General features: G+C 44.6%; 1 protein-coding gene across 1 annotated transcript in view; it reads right to left on the bottom strand.

The window, feature by feature from the left end:
* The window catches only part of LOC134444668 (stromal membrane-associated protein 1-like), a gene marked incomplete at its 5' end in the record, with an annotated part of 153,577 nt that overhangs the window by 120,508 nt on the left and 15,569 nt on the right, over positions 1-17,500 (bottom strand). The window contains one exon of the mRNA XM_063193904.1: positions 15,425-15,503. Coding sequence (XP_063049974.1) covers positions 15,425-15,503 — 79 coding nt within the window. The remainder of the gene's footprint in view (positions 1-15,424; positions 15,504-17,500) is intronic.

Raw genomic sequence — 17,500 nt, 5'->3', positions numbered from 1 at the left:
AGACTGCCCTGAACACTCTTTGTCCATCCACCCTCAAGGATCCCCAAAATATAATCATCCATACAGGGACGAACGACCTACGATCAAAAGGGGAGGCCGTGGCAGAATCCCTGCATGTGGTGGCAATGAAAGCCCACAAACAATTCCCCGCAGCAAACATAATCATTTCATCCCTCCTCCCCAGAAAAGACTTTCCCAAAGAATTGACCAACAAGATCAACAAGAAAATCGCTTCCTACTGCTCTGACATTCCAAACACTCGTGTTGCTCATCACCCATCACTCTCTGTGGAACACCTGTACGACCATGTACATCTCCACTCCAGTGCAATTGGACAGTTCGCAAAAAATCTTAAAGACACAGCATTAAACAGAACCCCACCTCCTCTCCGAGTCAGCACAGAGCCCCAGACCCGCGACAAAGAGCAAAGACCACACCACAGACATGGCGGACCACACAGGACACCCAGGACCCATCCCAGCATGTCCCGGCCCCCTCGCAGCCAGGTTGGAGGAGCCCAGCAAGGTGGAGCACAGCCCAGTTGGATACCACCCAGGCCAACCCAGACCATCAGCACACCGCCCAGGCCATCCCAGACCATCAGCACACAGCGAGGTCGACCCCAGCCAAGAAAAGCGGAGACATCGGAGAGGTGAGGCAACTATTGCACCTCATCTTCAACAAACTCAGCTGAGACAGACAGTAAGGAGGTGAGAGGGGTAAGAGGGAGAGAGAAAGGGAAAAGAAAAAAAACAAAAAAAAAAACACATGTAAATCTGTGTGTTATGTGATGTACAACAGTTTCATTTTCTTGTTTTTATTCATTCTATTTGTCACTTTCTATGACTTTAATGCCAAATCACATTTACATATGTTAAAATCATTCTCTGTAAGTTCCTGGAACATCCAGGGACTTTATTCAACAACTTTTGGAGCAAAAAGCCTTAATCCAGATTTCTTATTGAATATCAAAAACCACGATATCATTGTTTTGTTAGAGACTTGGTGCAGAGCAGACGCTACTACTCACTGTCCCTCCGGGTATTATGAAATTATCTTACCATCCTTTAAAAACAAAAGCATAACACGTGGCAGAGATTCAGGGGGGGTCATAATTTGGATCAGGGAATACCTTTCACCCTATTTACATACTGTAAAAAGAGGGCCCACTCACATATGGCTAAAATTGAACAAAGGCATTGCAAATGATAAAAATGACATATATATATGTGCCATATACGCCCCACCAGCAGAATCACCATACTACAATGAAGAGTTCTTTAACGAACTCAACCATGAATGCAACCATTACCAGGCCCAGGGAAGTGTGTTGCTATGTGGAGACCTCAATGCCAGAACAGGCCTAGAAAATGAAATCATTGACATAGATGAGAAAGATGATGCATTTATTATGCTACCAAATTTGGAAAACCCAATAAAAAAATCAAGACACAACCCTGATCCTGTCACGAATAAAAATGGTAGAGAGTTAGTGCATCTCTGTCGAGGCCTGGGCCTGTACTTCCTTAATGGTAGGATGAAAGGGGACTCATTAGGCCGGTTCACTTATTGCTCACCTCTTGGGTCTAGTGTAGTGGACTATGCAATTACTGACATGGACCCCAGCTCCTTCAACGCATTCACTGTAAGACCACAGCTACCACTTTCAGATCACTGCCAAATCAATGTCTTCCTTAAAAGAACAAAAAACATAACAGCAGTTACAAAGAAACTGGTTGAACTCAATCCACCATACAAATGGACAAATGGCAGTGAAACTGAATTCATTAATGCAGCAAACTCAATTGAAATCACTAACAATATTAATCATTTTCTTCTGACCAAATTTGAACCAAATCAATCTGACGTCAATCGGGCAATAAGTAAAGTCACTTTACTATACCACAATATTGCAATAAAAGCAAACCTACGGAAAAGAAAACATAAAACATAAAAGTAAACCCAAAAAAGAAAAATGGTTTGATAAGGAGTGTGAACTGAAGCGAAAACATGTCAGACAACTGTCAAATCAAAAACATAGACAACCACATAATGCTGAAATTAGAGAGAATTATTGCAAAAAACTGAAAGAGTATAAATCCATAATTCGAAAGAAAAAACAAAACCACTATGATGAAACCCTTGCAGAAATCGAAAACTCCATAAGGGAAAATCAATTTTGGGAAAAATGGAATAGCCTGAACCCAAAACAAAGGCAAGAAACACCCCTGAAAGATGGAGAAATATGGAAAACATACTTTGAAAGCCTGTATGAAAACATTATACCAAATAATCTCACAATTGGCCAACAAATCATCAAAGAAAAACTACACTCTCTAGAAAATATTATAAAAGATAATCAGAGCCCTCTTGACTATGAAATCACATTAGATGAATTACTCGACACACTCCACAAACTGAAATCTAAGAAAGCATGCGGTCCTGACAACATCAGAACTGAAATGCTGAAACACAGCACTCCTGAGCTGCATCAGGTGCTTTTGAAACTATTTAACCTTACTCTCCAAGCTGGCTGTTTTCCTGAGGTCTGGAACAGGGGGCTTATTTCCCCAATATTCAAGAGTGGAGACAAATTCGACCCCAACAACTACCGAGGCATCTGTGTGAACAGTAACCTGGGGAAGGTTTTCTGCTGTATTCTAAACGCCCGTATACAGTCCTTCCTTATCAAACACAATGTCTTGAGTAATAGTCAAATTGGATTCCTACCAAAACACCGTACTACTGACCATATTTACACCCTACACACCCTAATCAACAAACATGTTCTCCAAAAAAACAAAAACAAAATGTTTGCCTGTTTTGTCGACTTTAGAAAAGCGTTTGATTCAATCTGGCTTGATGGACTGTTTTACAAAATATTGCAAAGTGGTGTAGGGGGTAAAACATACGATTTAATCAAAAGCATGTATTCGGACAACAAATGTGCCATAAAAATTAATAATAGCAGAACAGACTACTTCACTCAAGGGCGCGGGGTGAGACAGGGCTGTAGTTTGAGTCCTACTTTGTTCAATATCTATATTAATGAGTTAGCGGTGCAACTGGAACAATCTACAGCCCCTGGACTCCCCCTAAACAACATGGAAGTTAAATTCCTGCTCTTTGCAGATGATCTGGTGCTGCTGTCGCCCACAAAAGAAGGGCTACAACAGCACCTGGACACTCTAGAACATTTCTGTCAGAACTGGGCCCTGACAGTTAACTTGGCAAAAACAAGGATTGTAATCTTCCAGAAAAAACCCAGACTGCAGGCAACCAGACACCTTTTCACTCTAGGAAACACCGCCCTAGAACATTCATTATCATATAACTACTTAGGCCTGACACTCAGTGCCTCTGGAAGCTTTGACCTTGCAGTGAATGTGCTAAAAGAAAAAGCTTGTAGAGCTCTCTACGCCATCAAACGAAACTTTTACAAAATTCAAATTCCAATTAAAATCTGGTGTAAAATATTTGACAGCGTCATTATGCCTATTGCATTATATGGATGTGAAGTATGGGGCCCACTCAGTAAGCTAGACTACACTAGATGGGACAAGCATCCCATAGAATCCCTACATGCAGAATTTCTCAGAAATATCCTCAGAGTCCAAAGAAAAACTCCCACAAATGCATGCAGGGCAGAATTAGGCAGATTCCCATTGGCGATAAATATACAAAAAAGATCCCTAAAGTTTTGGACACATCTAAAATTCAGTGAAGAAAACACTATAAAATCCCAAGCATTTAAAACCCAAGAGGTTAGCCCTAATACCAATCCCCTCAGTCAGTTGGTTCTGAAGTTAACTAAACCCCCTAACTCACTAACCCATCAACCTCAGACCATCCCTGCTGTACAAAATCAAATCAAAGTCAAACAAATTATGAACCAATGCAAATATACTTACCTGGAACACTGGGAAAACCAGACCAAATCACAATCCAAACTAGAATGTTATCTTGGACTAAAAAGAAATTATGAATTGGCAGAGTATCTCTACACAGTCAGAGATACAAGGCAGAGACAGATCCTAACCAAGTACAGGTTATGTGGCCACAGTCTAGCTGTAGAGAAAGGACGCTACAAAAAAACATGGCTACCAAGAGATCAGCGGATATGTGGTCACTGTACGACTGATGAGGTTGAGACCGAGATGCACTTTCTGCTCCACTGTCCAAAATATGAACAAATTAGGCAGCAATATTTTCTAATCTTTGCAAAAGAAGTACCCAATTTTAACATACAAAATGATAATGAAAAGATGGCTTATATTCTTGGAGAAAGACACAATTGTGAAATAGCAGCAAAATATGTTGCAGCATGCCATACCCGGAGAGACAGTGATAGTATGCAATGAATTGTTCTGGTTCTATGCTTGTGTGTATGCATGTGCGTGTGCGTGTGTTTTTATTAATGTTCTTAATGCAAGTGTGTGTGTGTGTGCGTGCGTGTGCGTGTGCGTGTTTAATGTTCTTAATGCAAATGTGTGTGTGTGTGTGTGTGTGTGTGTGTGTGTGTGTGTGTGTGTGTGTGTGTGTGTGTGTGTGTGTGTGTGCGTGTGCGTGTACGTGTGCATATGCGTGTGATATTTTTAACACATGTATGCTTAATGTTCCTAATTGACCGTAATGTTCTTTTATGTTATCTGTACGCTTTGGCAACACTGTTATCAATAGGCATGCCAATAAAGCATATTTGAATTTGAATTTGAATTTGAGAGAGAGAGACAGACAGACAGACAGACAGACAGACAGGCAGACAGACAGACAGACAGACAGACAGACAGACAGAGAGAAAGACAAGAGCGAATGAGAGAATCCGATGCATGACAGAAAGAGAGACCTGACAAAAGAGAAAGAGAGCAATGGAGGGGGGGATGAGATTCTGTGCTGAGGGGGAAAAGCAAAAGGAAGAAGAGAAGAGAAGATGTAACAGGGCGCACTGTCTGTCCAGTAAGGTGTGTCCCTCAGCAGTTCCCATACCCCAATGACGTCACGGGACCACTCACAGGCACAGGCACCCCACGACAATGGGTCGTTGTGGAGATTGGGGCCCCCCCGCCGTGCCCACCGCTGTTTTGCCCCTAATTACAACCAGCCTTTAAAAAAAATCTAAATAAACTCAAAGCTAAAAAAAAGGACACGTCTCTTTGATACATCTATCTATGGTGTCTATAGGTCAAATTGCAAAGTGGAAGTTTGCATGTTAGTTTTCCTAAAATAATAACCATCACACTGATACTTGTAATTGCACGACTACGCCACTAGGAAACTGCCACCCCAGAATATATTTTGATTTCAACCAATAAGACACAACAGGTTCGGATAGAATGGACAAGAGACGCACCTTTGTTTAAAGGAACAGACCACTCTTTTTTGATTTTCACATATTTGCAGTATTTCCAAGCATTATTCATGAATGTGCATATCATTTTTGTCTATATATTTGCATTGCCCCGTTTAACAGTGTAGCCAAATTAGGCATAGTAATGCAAGTCTATGGTACACGACAGACTAGAGCAGCATACAGGCCTAGAACTGTGACAGCCAAACCCCGTAAAATAACAATGTGACAAGCTGAAGCGGCGGACAGGTAAAAGAAAATCAAACAAACAAACAAAAACAGAAAGGCTAAAATATTTTGGCTATGGGCAAAACAGCGGTGAGCAGCTGCCGCAAGCAGTCTGCCCACAGAGACAGACCCTCGACGTACTCTGAGGTGTCTGGAATTAGGTGAACATACACACAGAGATCAGTACATGTTACATACAAATACAGTGCCCTCCATAATTATTGGCACCCCTGGTTGAGATGTGTTAAAAGCCTTAAAATAAATTCAGTGTTTATTGCAGAAGAATACTGTCACACTGAAAATTGTAGGAAAATGTAGCCTTCAACTCAAATGAATTGTAAGAAAATAAAAAAATCCCTGACTAAAAAATAATTATTTTTCATTAAATCACCTGTTCCACAATTATTGGCACCCTTAACAATTCCCAGGAAATAAATATAATTGAAGCATTTCTGTCATTTCTACAGTAGTTTACAAAGTTTACCAGAGTATGTAGGAACATTTAATTAGTAATTCATTAGTAATTCATCACCTGTTTGCCTGGGGTATAAATATGACGTGACACCGAGGCCATTTCTCTTATCCACTCTTAAACATGGGAAAGACAAAGGAACACAGCATACAAGTGAGGCAGATTTGCGTCGACCTTCACAGGTCAGGCAGAGGCTACAAGAAGATTGCCACTTAACTGCAGCTGCCCATATCCACTGTGAGAGGAATAATTAAGAAGTTCAAAACAACTGGAACAGTGGTAAACAAGCCTGGACGAGGACCCAAGTTTATTTTGCCACCACGCACAGTGAGAAGGATGGTAAGAGAAATCAAAAGATCTCCAAAGCTCACTGTTACAGAATTACAACAAATGGTAGCATCCTGGGGTCACAAAGTCTCCAAATCAACCATCAGGCGCTGTCTACACGCCAACAAGCTGTTTGGGAGGCATGCACGGAGAAAACCTTTCCTCACTCACAATCATAAACGCAAACGTCTGGAGTTCGCCAAGCGGTATTGGGGCTTCAACTGGGACCGTGTGCTTTGGTCAGATGAGACCAAGATTGAGCATTTTGGCAACAAACACTCTAAGTGGGTCTGGCGTGCCACGAAAGATGCGCATGCTGAAAAGCACCTCATACCCACTGTGAAGTATGGGGGTGGGTCAGTGATGCTGTGGGGCTGTTTCGCTTCCAAAGGCCCTGGGAACCTTGTTAGGGTGCATGGCATCATGAATGCTTTGAAATACCAGGACATTTTAAATCAAAATCTGTTGCCCTCTGCCCGAAAGCTGAAGATGGGTTGTCACTGGGTCTTTCAGCAAGACAATGACCCTAAACATATGGCCAAATCTACACAGAAATGGTTCACCAGACACAAAATCAAGCTCCTCCCATGGCCATCTCAGTCCCCAGACCTCAACCCCATTGAGAACCTGTGGGGTGAGCTGAAGAGGAGAGTACAGAGGAGAGGACCCAGGTCTTTGGATGATTTAGAGAGATTCTGCAAAGAGGAATGGCTGAAGATCCCTCTTTCTGTCTTTTCCCATCTTGTGAAACATTATAGGAGAAGATTAGGTGCTGTTTTGTTGGCAAAAGGGGGTTGTACAAAATATTAACACCAGGGGTGCTAATAATTGTGACACACATTATTTGATGTCAAATAATTATTTCTTTATGTGGGATTTTTCCCCACTGAATAAATGCACTTGTATTGAAGGTTGGATTTTTCTCTTTTTTTCCATTAAGGTCCCATATTATTTAGAAAAATAAATAAATAATTGGAAGCTAAAAAACACATCTCAACCAGGGGTGCCAATAATTATGGAGGGCACTGTAGTTGACAAATGTTTAACATGAGCTATGCATACAAAGGATCTTTACAAGCTCACCTCAAAAACACTGAGAGGGAGGGGAAGCCACTGGGGTTAGACGCCACGGGAACGCTGGCTCCTGAGAATGAACAGTATGTTTAAATACACAGCTCTAGCTGGTTGCAGTCATCTAGACAAAACTGTGATCACACATACCTTGCTGCACCCGTAGCAAAGGCACCGGGCATCATCAGCGAATACCGGCACACCGGGAAGGCTCCAATGAGCCGGTCTAATTCATCTGATTTTATAAAAACAATGGCATAGCCACCAATTACGGATTAGCCACTGAGCGGCTACCTGAGTCCCGTGACGTCATTGGGGTATGGGAACTGCTGAGGGACACACCTTACTGGACAGACAGTGCGCCCTGTTACAAAGAGAAGAGAAGAGAAGAGAAGAGAAGAGAAGAGAAGAGAAGAGAAGAGAAGAGAAGAGAAGAGAAGAGAGGTCCAATTGAAATTGAGACAGTAGTGACAAGTGAAGCAAGGCTAAACGAAGAGGACTAGCAAAAGAACAGAGCAACACACACACACACACACACACACACACACACACACACACACACACACACACACACACACACACACACACACACACACACACACACACACACACACACACACACACACACACACACACACACACACACACACACACACACACACACACACACACACACACACACACACACACACACACACACTCAGGTGATGGGAAGCAGACAGTAGGAAGAGAGGGAGATGACCTGTCAGCAGAGGGGGTCCACCGAGAGAAGACATGACAGAAGAGGAGACGGAGAACGAGAGAGAAGACATGACAGAAGAGGAGACGGAGAACGAGAGAGACAGCTGCACATCGAGAGGAGAGGAGGAGAGGAGGAGGAGAGGAGAGCGGGGCAGGGAGGGGGATGAAGAGAGGAGGAGGATGAAGGAAGGGAGGGAGAGAGAGAGAGAAAGGCGGCGGATATGGATGGGTAAGGTCTTGCACAACAGCTTAAGCTCAAACTTGGAGACTGAACAGTCATGCAGAACTGACGATACAGTAGATGAGAAGATGTAGACACACACAGACTACAAGCAAAGTGAACCTTAGATGGAGGAGACATGTATTTTCCAGTTGGGTGGATGAATGTTGTGGTCCCTATAATCAGAATTATTATAGTGAGCCACTTTCTGTTCTTTGTTTTCAGAAGCATAGCCCATAGCAATGAACTGAAAACACGTACAGCCTGACTCAAGCCTAAAGGCAAAAATAGTGAAAGGCTAAAGGCTATCATCCCAAAATGGACTTCAGAAGTTATTAGCCATGTTTTCAGCTTACTCCGTTTTTTATGCATGTGTTGCCATGCACAGCTTTTCATGAGAGAGAGAGAGAGAGAGAGAGAGAGAGAGAGAGAGAGAGAGAGAGAGAGAGAGAGAGAGAGAGAGAGAGAGAGAGAGAGAGAGAGAGAATTTGGTCCCATCCCTGGCCAACTGTGAGGCCTAGTAGTTCATGGTGAGGTGAAACCGTGAGTGGGATGATGGTTGGCTGGTTACGACTGAAAACATGAATAATAAAAACATCCCAACAGTGGAGTAAAAGTCTGTGTAAATATTGCTGGTGACACGCCAATCAAAAACAATGGCTGCTAAATGGAGGCAGACTGCACCTCACTGTCTGGGGAAGAGCAGAGCTCTGGTGCACTGGGGCAGTCTGTCACCCAGACTTTAGCTTAGTCATTAGCTCCACTTTGGAACATCAGGCTTAGTTAGTTTGCCTGTGTGCACGTCTGAGTCTGAGAGATAAAGAGACTTGTGTGTATGTGTGTGAATATGAAAACTGAAGAGCTTTGTGTGCACATAGAAAAAGGTGTATAAGTGCATGTGCAGGTGTATGAATGTAAGATTGCATGTGTGTGTGTGTGTGTGTGTGTGGGCGAGACAGCGAAGGAGTGCATGTGTGTGTCTATATGCGCGAAAAAGATGAGAGAAAGGAGATGAAAGCAGAAGATAAAATGGGAAAGACCACAGGGCACAGCACTAGGTAACATGATGTAAGGATGGAGCATTTCTCAACACAGCCACTTGCACTCCAGAAACGCACATGTGCCAAGATTGCAAGTGGGAGATTTTGTATGAAATTGCGTGTGTATGAGTGTGTATGTGTGTGCATCTTTTTGTAAAGTCAGAGTAAGGTCGAGTGATCTGATACGAGTCTATAAGGACGGCTTGGGTCAAATCCACATATATTCAAAAGGGAGGGGGAAAAAATTCAGTGACTACGTGTCTTCAATCAGAAAGGTTCATGAATGTGATGGGGGTCACATTTTCGAATCGATGAAAGCTAGTTTAGAGCAGCATTTGAATTTCATGATATGTGGCCAAATTAAATGATTGGTGCGTGTGTTTGTGTGTGTGTGTGTGTGTGTGTGTGTGTGTGTGTGTGTGTGTGTGTGTGTGTGTGTGTGTGTGTGTGTGTGTGTGTGTGTGTGTGTGTGTGTGTGTGAGTGTGTGTGTGTGTGAGTGAGTGAGTGAGTGAGTGAGTGAGTGAGTGAGTGAGTGAGTGAGGAGAGGGGGGAGGCAGAGAGGGATCAGGGCCGTTCTTAAGAGACGGGGACATATAAAGCTGGAGAGAGAGAGAGAGAGAGAGAGAGCAAGAGAGAGAGAGAGAGAGAGAGAGAGAGAGAGAGAGAGAGAGAGAGAGAGAGAGAGAGAGCGAGAGAAAGAGAGAGAGAACAAAAGATCGAGAGAAAGAAAACAAAAGAACACGAACACACACACAGACACACACACACAGATTTTGCCCTGTGGTGTAACCCACCACCCTTCACCCCGTCTGTCATGGCATGTTGTGGTGTGCTGTGGTGTGGTGTGGTGTTGTGTGGTGTGGTGTGGTGTAGAGTGGTGTAGAGTGGTGTAGTGTGGTGTAGAGTGGTGTGGTGTGGTGTGGTGTGGTGTGGTGTGGTGTGGTGTGGTGTGGTGTGGTGTGGTGTGGTGTGGTGTGGTGTGGTGTGCTGTGGTGTGGTGTGGTGTGGTGTGGTGTGGTGTAGAGTGGTGTAGAGTGGTGTAGTGTGGTGTGTGGTGTGGTGTGGTGTGGTGTGGTGTAGAGTGGTGTAGAGTGGTGTGGTGTGGTGTGGTGTGGTGTGGTGTGGTGTGGTGTGGTGTGCTGTGGTGTGGTGTGCTGTGGTGTGCTGTGGTGTGCTGTGGTGTGCTGTGCTGTAGAGTGGTGTAGAGTGGTGTAGAGTGGTGTGCTGAGCTGTGCCATGCTGTGGTGTGGTGTGGTGTGGTGTGGTGTAGAGTGGTGTAGAGTGGTGTAGAGTGGTGTGGTGTTGTGTGGTGTGGTGTGGTGTAGAGTGGTGTAGAGTGGTGTAGTGTGGTGTAGAGTGGTCTAGAGTGGTGTGTTGTGATGTGGTGTGGTGTGGTGTGTCTGTGCCAAAGTTACATCATCCAATCGACCGTGATCAATTCCTAACATCAGACTCCCATGTTGGAGCGAGGGAGGATGGGATGGGGGGTGATGTCATCTGGGGCACACTGTCCTCGCGTGCCTTGATGCCACCCAGGGTCAGGCGAAGCCTGGATGATTGTGTTTTTAGGAGAGAGACAGGGAGCGAATGGGACAAACATAGAGATGGCGGAGGATGGGGGAATGTACTCAGGCCGGAATGGAACCCAGGGTTTCATTTGTGTTTGCATCACACACGCAGGCTGGGGTGCATATAGACAGAGCTATGGAGGTCACTTAGAATAGAGAAGCCCATTGGGATACACTTGACACAGACAGACATAGAGATAGACACATACACACACACAGGATATTAAAAAAAACTAAAAATACATGGCTTCACTTCAGTCCCCCCACACACACACTCCTCCATCCCCGCCAGAAAAAGACAGATGCTTTTGAGTGCAATATCAGTTGGTTCAGTCAACCTCTCCAGAGGAACGATAGAAGGACAGAGGAAGAGAGAGAAGAGAGGAAGGTAGGAGAAAGAGAGGAATTGAGAGAGAGGGGAGTATGAAAGAGAGAGGGTAGGGGACAAGAGAGACAGAGGAAAAGAAATACAAGGAGGAAGAGACAAAAGGAGAGGGAGTGAACCATGAAAAGAAAGAGTGCAGAGGGCAGAGTGAGTGATGGTGAAAGAGACTGATGTGTCTGAATGTGAGCAGCTGCATGAAAGGAGGGAAAAGCTCCGTCTCCTTCCCAAAATGGACTTAATGAACTGCCTTTAATAATGCAGACCCTTGAGAGGACAGCGCTGAGGGATGAGGGGAACAGAGAGAGAAGAAAGGGAGGGAGAAAGAGAGAGAGAAAGTGAGAGAGATGAGGGGGAGAAAGGAATGGAGGAAGGGAGAGACAAGGGGGCAGAGGAGAAGAGAAGAGAAGAGAAGAGAAGAGAAGAGAAGAGAAGAGAAGAGAAGAGAAGAGAGCTACAGGAAGCCAGCCGACTACTCATGTCAACAGAGGACAGAGAGAGAGGGAGAGAGAGGGAGAGAGAGAGAGAGAGAAGGAGGAGAGAGAGAGAGAGAGAGAGAGAGAACCTTGTCCTTCCTTCCCCTCCATCTGTCTGTCAGTGGCTTTGTGCCTTTGTACCTTTCTTTCCCTTCCTTTGAATCTCTCTCGTTCCGTTTCTCTGTCCCTTAATGTGTATCACTATCTACCTTTCCTTTCCTCACTCTGTGTCCCTCTCTTCACCCCATTTTCACTCCTCTCCTCTATCGTTTTCCTCTAACATTTTGCCAAGCTGCTATGCTGTGGGTCTGACATTCCTTTCTTCTCCTTTCAAAGGTCTAGCGTGTTTCCCCTCCGTCTGTGTTGGCAGAGGTGAGCAAATTAGCAATGGGTATTGGCAAGGGGCTCACGACTCGATCACGGGTTCGATGCGCATCACGATACACATGCCACAATGCATTACAATACATGCATTACTGCGATTCATTGCGATATTTACTTCAGTAAATGTGTAAAAATACATTTTACTTGCCGGTTGCTGTGTAGCATTCATAAGTCAATTTATCTGGTGCAACAGAAATATTACCTACTCTGTGAATGTAAGAAAATTAACAAGTGGCACATTCCACACACAAGTTTTACTTTCTTAAATAAATGAAATGTATTTAAATGTATTTAAAGAAAATAATCGATTCTTGGTGTCATTAATCATGCAGTATATCATGAAAAGAAGTATTGTGATATATTGTCCTGAATTGATGCAGTATATACATTGTAATGACGGATCATTTTCTTGATAGGCTGCCCGGCCAGTCAAATATGTGAGGTGCACGTTGTATTCTATTAACTAGTCTCACACAAAATCTGAAATAACTTTTCTTGTCTTCTGAAAATGAGTGGTATTCCGACACAGAGTACATGTCAAACGATCTCAGGATTTAGCTTGACTCCACTCATTACATTAAAAACTTTAGCAAATTGTCGAGTAGAAGAAGAAGGGCGTGACTTCGGCATCCCATTCACCAGTGGCCTTGCTTTTAGACACGATTGGCTAGAACACAAGGTACATGCAGCAATGGGGCACCTAAGTCTCCACCCCTTCCAGGAGGCTCATGGGGCTGGGAACGCAAAAACTTTTGACTGGGCTGTAATGGACTGATCAAAGCTATTTTTCGCATTTCCCCGTCGATCAAACATATGCTGTGCCTCAGAATTAATAACAACCAATGGTGTGCTTGTTGACTTCACTTGGCAAGCGATTTTTGAGTTGTGTGTGTGCAAAAATATACAATTATTTGGACTACACAACAGACGTCGCATGTCCGACGTGCAGCCACTTAAGCCGCAGTGCAGCGGTAGGGTTGGCTGTGCCTCTGTTCACGTCAGATATGCGAGGCGCACGTGTAGTCTCTAACACAGTTTTGCACAAAAGCTAAAATAACGTTTCTTGCGTGTCGAAAATGAGTGGTCTTACGACGCAAATCCAAACCTTTCAAATTCACTGTCATCATATGTGAAATCCGGAGCACATGCCAAAAGGGATGAGGATTTAGCTTGACTCGCTCCATTAACTCTCATTCAAAATTTTGAGAGCTCCAGCCCCATGGATCGGAAGTAGAAGGGCGTGACTTAGGTGCCCCATCAAAGTAGTCACATTGTTTTGATTGGCTGTCAAAGTAAGGCACAGCCACAGTTCAGAAGTTCACATCACAATTGAAACAACCAATGGAGTCCTCTAAACTGAGACACTCTAGCCTATGGCACACCAGTATTTTAAGTGAGCATCAATTTTGATTGGCTGCCACAGTAAGTAAGTGAAAGTCATGGGGTTCATGAGTTCACATCCCAATTGGGGGCGGGACACAATAGAGAGGCACAGCTGGGCTGCCTGAGGTTGCAGCACAGAGAGAGGAGAAGAGAAGCACATCTGCAGAAAATAACATTCTGTTTATTTTTAGAACTGTTTCACTGGGAACATTCAATATAACCACACACACACACACACACACACACACACACACACACACACACACACACACACACACACACACACACACACACACACACACACACACACACACACACACACACACACACACACACACACACACACACACACACACACACACTAACTGTACAGTACACCAATCGTGTGTCCAGGGAGCAGCTGGATTCCTGTGAGTGTGTGATGGCTGCTGGACCGAGAGTGTGATGTGTTTTTCTGTAGGATGGCTGGAGTGTGTGATGTGTTTTTCTGTAGGATGGCTGGAGTGTGTGATGTGTTTTTCTGTAGGATGGCTGGAGTGTGTGATGTGTTTTTCTGTAGGATGGCTGGAGTGTGTGTTGTGTTTTTTCTGTAGGATGGCTGGAGAGTGTGATGTGTTTTTTCTGTAGGATGGCTGGAGTGTGTGATGTGTTTTTTCTGTAGGATGGCTGGAGTGTGTGATGTGTTTTTTTTCTGTGGGATGGCTGGAGTGTGTGATGTGTTTTTTCTGTAGGATGGCTGCTGGACCAAGTGAGAGCTGGCCTACCTGGCGTGTGATGGGGTGTACAGTACAGTAAGCACTCAGCAGCCAATGCTGTATTCTCTCTCAGTCAGAGGCAGAGACTTGGACTCTGACTGGGCTGGGCTGGCTTCATGACGAGCTGACTGGACTCTGACTGGGCTGGACTGGCTTCATGACGAGCTGACTGGACTTGGGCTGGGCTGGCTTCATGACGAGCTGACTGGACTTGGGCTGGGCTGGCTTCATGACGAGCTGACTGGACTCTGACTGGGCTGGGCTGGCTTCATGACGAGCTGACTGGACTCTGACTGGAAACAGAGGTTCTCAGATGGACACTTGGACGAGCTGACTGGACTGGACTGAGCTGGCTTCATGACGAGCTGACTGATGGAACTAATGTGGGCTTCTGATAAACATCATTTGTAGTGATCCCCTTCTCCTCCAGTTGTACTCTCTCTCTTTCAAACTCTCTCTCTCTCTCTCTCTCTTTCAAACTCTGTCTCTCTCTCTCTATCTCTCGCATGCTCACACTCTGACGCACTCTCTCTCTCTTTCTCGGTCTGTTGCACTCGCTCGCTCTCTCTCTCTCTCTCTCTCTCTCTCTCTCTCTCTCTCTCTCTCTCTCTCTCTCTCTCTCTCTCTCTCTCTCTCAAACTCCCTCTCTCCCTCTCTCTCTCGCACTTTCTTTCTCTCATCAGCAGGCATGCATTGAGTTGATTTAGTGCATTTATAATGACCTGATCCCCCCACACACGCAGAGATCAACAAAGGGAAACATTACAACAGAGATCACATTGATTAATTACGTAAGCTCAAAGTCAAACTCTCCCTCTCATCTCTCTCACACACACACAACACAATTTAATTAGTCAGGGAGTCTGGCTGTGTGTGTGTGTGTGTGTGTGTGTGTGTGTGTGTGTGTGTGTGTGTGTGTGTGTGTGTGTGTGTGTGTGTGTGTGTGTGTGTGTGTGTGTGTGTGTGTGTGTGTGTGTGTGTGTGTGTGTGTGTGTGTGTGTGTGTGTGTGTGTGTGTGGTATTACTCACAATGGATCCGTTGACAGCAGCATTCTTGTCGTAGTATTTCTTCTTCTCGTACTTGTCCCTGATAAAGAACTCCACAGCTCTGAGGGGGAGACGATGGCTCAGGAAAACAACCAGGAAGTTTGAAGGACACTCACACACTTGGACTACAAGCCCCATAATTCCTTTCCCACCTCTAACCAAATCAAAAAATAAAAGCAGATATCAATAAATTACTTCAATCCCAAAAGCACTCAGTCATTTGCACAGACGTGAACACACATACAGACGCATACACAGACAGACAGGCTTTTTTTTTTGCAAACCACTGGAGTCCTTGCTATGCATTTTACACTCAATATGCATTTATTCGATGCATCATCAAGCCCTGTTATTAAAACATGAAAAGGCTACCAGTGTACATCGTAAACAACATTGAATGTTAAAGCAGAACAAACGAGACAAAATTATTCTGTTTTTTTATGCCTTGTAAATGAAAATGCAAATGTAAACCTTCAAATAAACACAGGACCGAAGGAGAAAAAGCAATCTGGTTATTACTTTGCCTTGGTGGGGCCATGAAACAACTCTGGCTTAGAAATGTAGGATTTAGTCACAAGTGACACTTTCATTCACTTTTATTTGGGTGCAATATGTGTTGAAAACGAAAGTGTGTTTGTGCATTTACACTGCCACATGACCAGAGACATGGGCGGACACACACAGACACACATGCAGGCAGGCAGGCACGGACACACACACGCGCGCATGCATGCACACACACACACACGCACGCAGACATAAACACACACACACACACACGTCTGTGAAACCTGCTACATTGAGTGATACAAAATCACATTGGCAGCCTGCAGTTCTCTCTGGGTGGTTGGACAAACACCCAAATCCACACCAAGAGATTACAAACTCTATTTTCCATCACACTCACACACACTGTCACATAAACAAAGTTGTAGCTGCATTACCCTCTCAGACAAAGGTACCAGTCACACCAATGACAATTCAGGGCCATTCGTCATCAAATCGCGTCCCTCTGCGAATTCTCCCCACCTTCGCGCCATCAATCAATTCATCTATTCATCCTGTCCACCAATTGAGCAGTGTGTGTTGAGAATGTGTCTTACCCAACCCCTTTTACAGTCCCTTTCTCTCCTTTCCTACTTCCATCTTTTCTCTCTTTATCCTCTATCTTTCCTGTGATCCCCCTTTCGAGTTTATCTATATTTTGTTGACCCCACTCGCCCTCATCTCCCACTATTGCTCCTTCTCTTTTCTTTCAGAATTTCTTTCTTTTTTCCAAGTTTTTTTTTCATCTCAGTCCTTTTTTTCGCCTCCCATTTCCGATTTATCAGTCAATTTCCCTTCTTTTGTTGATGGCCTTATTTTTGGTGTGGGAGGGCAGTTGAGGTCAAAGTCATCTGAGACGGCCGAGCGAGGAGAGGAGAGGAGAGGAGAGGAGAGGAGAGGAGAGGAGAGGAGAGGAGAGAGGAGGAGAGAGGAGAGGAGAGAAGAGGAGAGAAGAAGAGGGGAGAGGAGAGGAAGAGAGGAGAGGAGAGGAGAAGAGAGGAGGAGAGGAGAAGAGAGGAGAGGAGTGAAGAGGAGAGGGATCAGAGCTGCACTTGAGAGACTGGGACAGATTAAGCTGGAGAGAGAGAGAGAGAGATAGACATACATCCCACATACAAACATCCCACCTCTCTCCACCTGTACCACCTACTCACATCAAACACACACACACACACACTTACACGCGCAACACACACACAGTCACGCGAGCGGCGCGCACACACACACACACACACACACACACACACACACACACACACACACACACAACACACACACACACACACACACACACACACACACACACAAACACACACACACACACACACACACACAGACTTACGGTAAACACCACAGACAGACACATAAAATGTGCACACGGAATGCATACACACACACATGCATATTTTCAATACTCTGTCATACAGCACTTTCCCCCCAAAACACACACTTTAGAAATATTCTCTCTCAACCTCTCACTCTCTCTCTCTCTCTCTCTCTCTCTCCCTGGGT

The sequence above is a fragment of the Engraulis encrasicolus genome, unplaced genomic scaffold (genome assembly GCF_034702125.1).
Source record: "Engraulis encrasicolus isolate BLACKSEA-1 unplaced genomic scaffold, IST_EnEncr_1.0 scaffold_64_np1212, whole genome shotgun sequence".
Classification (NCBI taxonomy): domain Eukaryota; kingdom Metazoa; phylum Chordata; class Actinopteri; order Clupeiformes; family Engraulidae; genus Engraulis; species Engraulis encrasicolus.
This window is presented reverse-complemented; position numbering and strand designations above follow the sequence as displayed.